The 5,806-nt window shown below is 39.7% G+C and overlaps 1 protein-coding gene across 2 annotated transcripts; it reads right to left on the reverse strand.

Annotated features, from left to right (window-relative positions):
* Window positions 1–951: 951 nt before the first annotated feature.
* LOC121971607 (BTB/POZ domain-containing protein NPY1-like) lies at window positions 952–5,450 on the reverse strand. 2 transcript variants are annotated; one of them, XM_042522942.1, is made up of 4 exons: window positions 4,538–5,450; window positions 3,528–3,597; window positions 2,047–3,210; window positions 952–1,835 (listed from the first exon to the last, which is right to left on the reverse strand). In XM_042522942.1, exons 1-4 carry the CDS (start codon window positions 4,597–4,599, stop codon window positions 1,341–1,343), a joined length of 1,791 nt encoding a protein of 596 aa, XP_042378876.1. In that variant the 5' UTR covers window positions 4,600–5,450; the 3' UTR covers window positions 952–1,340. The 2 variants fall into 2 exon arrangements, with proteins under 2 accessions (XP_042378876.1, XP_042378877.1); XM_042522943.1 differs by lacking the exon at window positions 3,528–3,597 and having other exon boundaries at window positions 4,538–5,448.
* Between the last annotated feature and the right edge of the window lie 356 nt (window positions 5,451–5,806).

Below are 5,806 nucleotides of genomic sequence, written 5' to 3' on the forward strand. Positions count from 1 at the left end.
CAATTCAAATAAAAGGAAATCAATTCCCTCCTCCGAAAGAGAGTCTAACCTTGGAGTGTTATAGTTGCTGACCAAACATCCAAAGTCTTATATATGACTGAATCAAGATGCGTTAAGCAAGATCTTGAATGGTTTGGTTTTGATCCTAGTTAGTTGTTTAATTAAATAGATTATTTAGGCTACCTTTAAGATAAAATTTGTTTGATTGGTTTAAACATTGATTGTTCGATGTTGATCCAATGGTTTCCTTCAAATCATCAATTACATTAGTGTATAGCCAAGGCAAAGCTACAACTATTAGGTGCTACAACTCAAGTGCCAATGCTTGCTGATGGAGGTGATGACTTGATAGTCAAGGGTTGAAACTACTGAGAATCTATAATACACTTCATTTAGCATGATGAGTTTTCTATTAGTAGGCCTATCTCCTACTCTTTGAGTTCTCATTAAGTCCTTCGTCGATTGGCTTGCCTCCCTTTATTTTTTTTCTCTGTCAAAAGTGTACACACTCAACCATCACAACCACACTCTAGTTTACAGCATCCGCAAAACCTCATGCAACTAAAATTGAAACATGAGAAGTACATGACCAAAGACCACATGTGCGTTGTAAGACCATGGTTGTAATGCAAGAAGGATGCTTACTTGAAGTTTTAAACTGTAGTGCATATCGTTCTCCGATAATCATCAATCCTTGACACTCATCCCACCAGCATTGTGATGGAAACATTGGTGTGAAGTGAAAATACATGGCAAAAGAAAAAAGGGTGAGCTTTGCTTGATTTCAGGTAGACAATGTGTCAACTTTTGGATCTCCAAGCCACTCTGTGAAGATTCATATTAAGTTTAAGGTTAGCAGAGGCATTAATCTCCCAACCTATAAGACAAACTAAAGAATCCACAGTAATCAGCTAGGAGTACCAAGCTGAGTTTAACAGTACACAATCGATACAAAGTGGTCACCATCTTTAATTACTACATTCAGTGTCACCTCATCTCCTCAAATGTTGGGTATTCATTGTTCTTTGAACTACACAATCTTGTTAGTACTTTTCAATCCCAAACACAATATTACAATTTGCCACACATCATTAAACTAAAGCTCAAAAAATGACGACGATGAAGATGCAAAGCACACAACACTAACCCTTTTGTGTCTGTTTGCTTCTCTTCTTCATTTTCTGCCTTACCATCATTGTATCTAAACAAACTGTTTCAGCTGTTTCATACCTGTGATATCTAGCTAATAATTTGCAAATGCATGTACCAGGCACACTGCCACTTTTTTCTTTGTTTCTGTACAATGTATAGAAAAGAAACACGGCATGAGAACCCTTTTGTTACGATATAGAGTGTTTTGTGTTCCTTGAAGATCCAGTAGTTTTCTCTTCACCACGTTTGACAAAGGTCGGCGTACTTTGTGAGCTCCTAGATGTTTCAGATTTTTTACCAGTCTCGCGTTGCCCTTTATCTATCCACAACTTGTCGAATATCCTTGTGGATCTAGTTTTAACTATCTTTTTTCCTTCACCGTTTTGGTACTCATCCGCCTTTATGCTCAAGTTCTCCATTTGATGCTTTAGAATGTTATGGTGATCCACAATTCTCCCCTCGCAATCTCCATCCATGGTTGCTTGACACATTGAAATGTCATCAGTTGTGGTTGGCATGCCCCCTGATATCTTCAAATGTTCAAAGAAGAGCACCTGGACAACCATGCGGAGAGGCAGTTGCTCGTTTTGTGCTGCATGGATGCTGGCTTCGGATGAGAATTTCTTGACGTCCATCAAAGCACAGATCATTTTCTTTTCCTCTTTCGTCAAGTCTGGATGATCCTGAAAAATAGGCAATATCACAAATTTCTCAAGTGATTTCCATAACATCAATAAAAAGTATTGAATCTTGGCAATCTCCCACAATGCACAAGTTCAACTTGAATCACACTCGATATATATTTGAACAGTTGATTCTTAAAATAAAAAAGGAAATTGAAGTATATTTTTCAATTTTTGCCCCCAAACATCTACTAGTTAACAGAAAACACACCTTCAAATAGATATCGATGGCCGTGTATAAACCATCATGACTAGGTCTAGCTTCTTCGGGAACTGTCTTAGCGATATCAATGAAGCTAGAAATGTACAAATTTGGATCATGGGCTATTTCGGCAAGATAACCATCAACTAGCCTTCCTAAGGCCAGTAAAACTTTGTTCCGGGAAGCAATTTCAACAAACGCATTGTCACTCTTATCAAAGCCTATGTCATTTTCAGTATTCACTTGCATCAGAGATTTACTCACTAGGCATTGTACCAGATTCACATCGTATATCGTATTACCATCAGACTTTGCTGGAACAAGTAGATCCTTTACGGAAGCTTTGTGCAGCTGCATGCTAATCCGATCAATCAATTCTTCCTTCATTGGACCGTTGCCTCCAACCAAAATGACAACTTTCAATAATTTCAGAAGGAACCTGCACAATGACCCCCCACATTTATCTGAAGGCAGCAGAGAGATGATGGTCTCCACCAGAATCCTGTTTTTTCTCATATAATCATCAGCAACCAAGGCATCATAAGAATCTGGCAACCATCGAAATGTGTAGAACTTTAGTGCCTCTCCTATAATCTTCGACGACATCCTCCCCTTGGATTTCACAGCGATCATCACTCGCTTGTAAAGCTCAACATCCAACTCACATATATCTTCAATCCACCAATCAGGTGGAATTTCATGTGTCCCTTGTTCAATCTCAACTAAGCTATCAGATGCAGTCCACTTCCGGTTGCAGGTATAAGACCAACTAACATTACTTGGGTCTGTAGATGTCTTAGAAGCAATGCATTTGATACATCTTTCAACCAAGTTCAGTTCCTCAGACCATGGTAATAAAAGCTTTGTGGTCTGTAGAGCAATAATAGAATCTTTCCAACTCTGTAAGATGCTCGTGTTGAGGAAAACCTCAATCTTGTATATCAGGTTTCCTTTATCAACATCCTCAGTCATCTCAAGGTACTCGGCTGCACATCTAGCAGCAGCAACATTGTGGGCACTGAGAGTCACAACCATGCCATAGCAAAATTTAGCACATACTTCAAAGGCTTTTGATCCTCCTGGAAAATCATGCAAGAATATTTCATCTTTGTTGTCGTCACAGGCCTGAGTCACTAACCCTAGTAGTCGTCTACTCTTCGATAATAGAGGAAACTGCATTGAGAAATTTGAAATATGCAATCATAAGAACAAATGAACAGGATAATTTAACAGCCAGATTGAGATCCAAAAAGATATCACAGTGAAGTTACTGCAACTGCACCAGAACCACTTCTAACATTAACATGCAATCTAAACTCAATATCTAGAAGAATGTTATCTTGAAGAAAACAACCCAAATAGAGTATGATTGCAAATAGCTTTTTAGGCCGGTAAATGCATATCCTAAAGAAAATTCTTATGTATGTTTAAACAAGCAGTTGGACATCCTTATTTCAGTGTAATTTGTGGATTCAAGGATAGAGCTCTACCTTGTGTAAATGGAATCTCACTTCATCCACATGCACAAAGACATCTGCTGGTAGCTCAGACACGAAAAATCTGCATGGGTTGATCATCAATAGCTAACCTTAAACAATCTTATATTCGAAATACATAAAAAAATACAAGTAGGTAATCAGTAACTCTTCAAGCTTATGGCAACCAACTTTTGGAAGTACAAGCACAAGCAACCATTGACTTCAGCTCAGTTGATTAAATAACTGTCTCCCTCTTTGCTTCCTCCATTTTTTGTTATCACTGTTGTTAAACTCACATTGGCGCAATGGTAAAGTTGTTGCCGTGTGACCTAGAGTTCATGAGTTCGAATCTACTCTTGCAAAGCCGAGAAGACCGCATACAATAGACTCTTCTCCAAAACCCCGGGAGCGAGCTTCATGCACCAAGCTGCCCTTTCTTTACTCTTACGTCAAGGCTCCCCTTTCTTTACTAGTGTCAGACTACCGGCCAATTGATGAAATAACTACTGTTTGAAACGTACCAAAGAGGAAAAGTAAAGGTCATCTAATTTCTAATGGAGATAGTCCTTGCTAAGCTGAAAGGAAGGCCTGAAAACACCAGACCAGCAACCTAAACAGGCGTGCAGTGGTCCAACTATTACAGGAAGGAAGTCTCATTCAGATAGGGAAATGACAAACTGTAAGCATGGGAGTCTTCGGCACCTTGCATCGAAGAGTGGGACGATGTTGCAATAATGCAATGCCTCTATTTCAATCATTCAAAAGCATATCCTCCACCCTGGAATCGAAGTCAAAGAAAGGAGTATCTACTCATCATACTCCTAATCCAAGAAATCCTCTTGTTCACCTTCTTCGATTTTAGCAAGCACCAGTTTTTATCATCACCAACAAGAAGACCAAACAATTTGCACCCAAAAAACTTCCACTCACGCAAAGACAAAGCGAAAGAAGAAATCACAGGATGCATCGCAAGAGAGGATTTTGAGAGGATGAGAAATCAAGAAACAAGGGAAAGGGTAAACCTGATGTTACGGCCGTCCGATTGGAAGGCGTCCGGCTTCGATCCCAGCTTCATATACTTCATCTCTCTTATACGAGCAGAAACACCCTCTCTCCTCTCTCTCTCTCGCGCGCGCGCTCTCTCTCTCTCTCTCTCGCGGAGAGAGTGTGGGGGCTGAGACGAGGAGAAAACGGCGCGTCGAGCAATGGCGATACGTTAGAGTATTAATTTAGCTGCGTCTTTTGCTTCTTTCTATTGGCTCTTCTTTCTCCCCATTCACTTTCTTTTGGCAGGCACGCACTCACTCTCTCTTCGCTGGTGGTGCTGTATTATTCTTTATACAAATACAACTGCAGCCGCCCTTGCTACCTCTTTGCCGCCCCCGCTTGCTTTATCACTTCGAGCTGACCTTCCATTCCAAAAGGCAAGAACAAGGCTTCCGCCGCTGCGCCGCCGCCTCCGGACCAGTTTAAGCGTCGCTTTCGGGGCTGTGGTTCCGCACTCCTAACAAAGCATCGTGAACGATCTCTCTCTCTTTCTCTCTCTCTCCAACTTTCTCTGCCACAATAGATATATATATATATAATAAAAAGAGAAGAGAGATGGCGTAAAGCAGCAGTGAGGACCAAGGATTAAGGTGTTGATCATGACGGTGGTTGAGATGGGAAACTATGACTTCTTACTCGCTGGCTGCGGCAGGCAGATGAATAATCAATCAAACAAAACAGTCTTGGCATGCCAATCATGCATTGAATGCTTGCTGAATTCTCTTTGCCATAAAAATCTCGCCAGGCCTGATTCTGCGTCGATTTGGACATTGGATGCTTTCTGAAGCTTAGTCTTCAGACAAATGACCGGTCAAAGCTTAATGGCGGATGGTGAGTTGAGCTGGAGGAAGCCAATCCAACCGAAGCTTTTATGTAAATGGCAAGATCAAAACTTTATTTTATTTTATCTTTTGGAGTTTCTTAGAATTCGTTTTGTCGGATCTTGCAAGATATTTATAGATTTGGTTGAGAATTTACAAATATTCAATTTGCCGTATCTATCTTGATGATGCCAGATCTTTTATTTTTTATTCTCTTCTTGGTAAACAAACCCCCAAAAAAATAATCAATATCAGATTCTGAAATATATTGAATGAATAAATTCACTTCTTTTTTTTAATGTCTTTCGCTTTTTTTTAAATTATTATTTGACTTAATCTTTATTAAAATGTTGATTGGCAGGCAATAGTTTTGTACAGTGAAAAATACACTGCAAGCAAATTTATAAATCAATTTATGTTGAA

The sequence above is a fragment of the Zingiber officinale genome, chromosome 4A, assembly GCF_018446385.1.
Source record: "Zingiber officinale cultivar Zhangliang chromosome 4A, Zo_v1.1, whole genome shotgun sequence".
NCBI classification, from domain to species: Eukaryota; Viridiplantae; Streptophyta; class Magnoliopsida; order Zingiberales; family Zingiberaceae; genus Zingiber; species Zingiber officinale.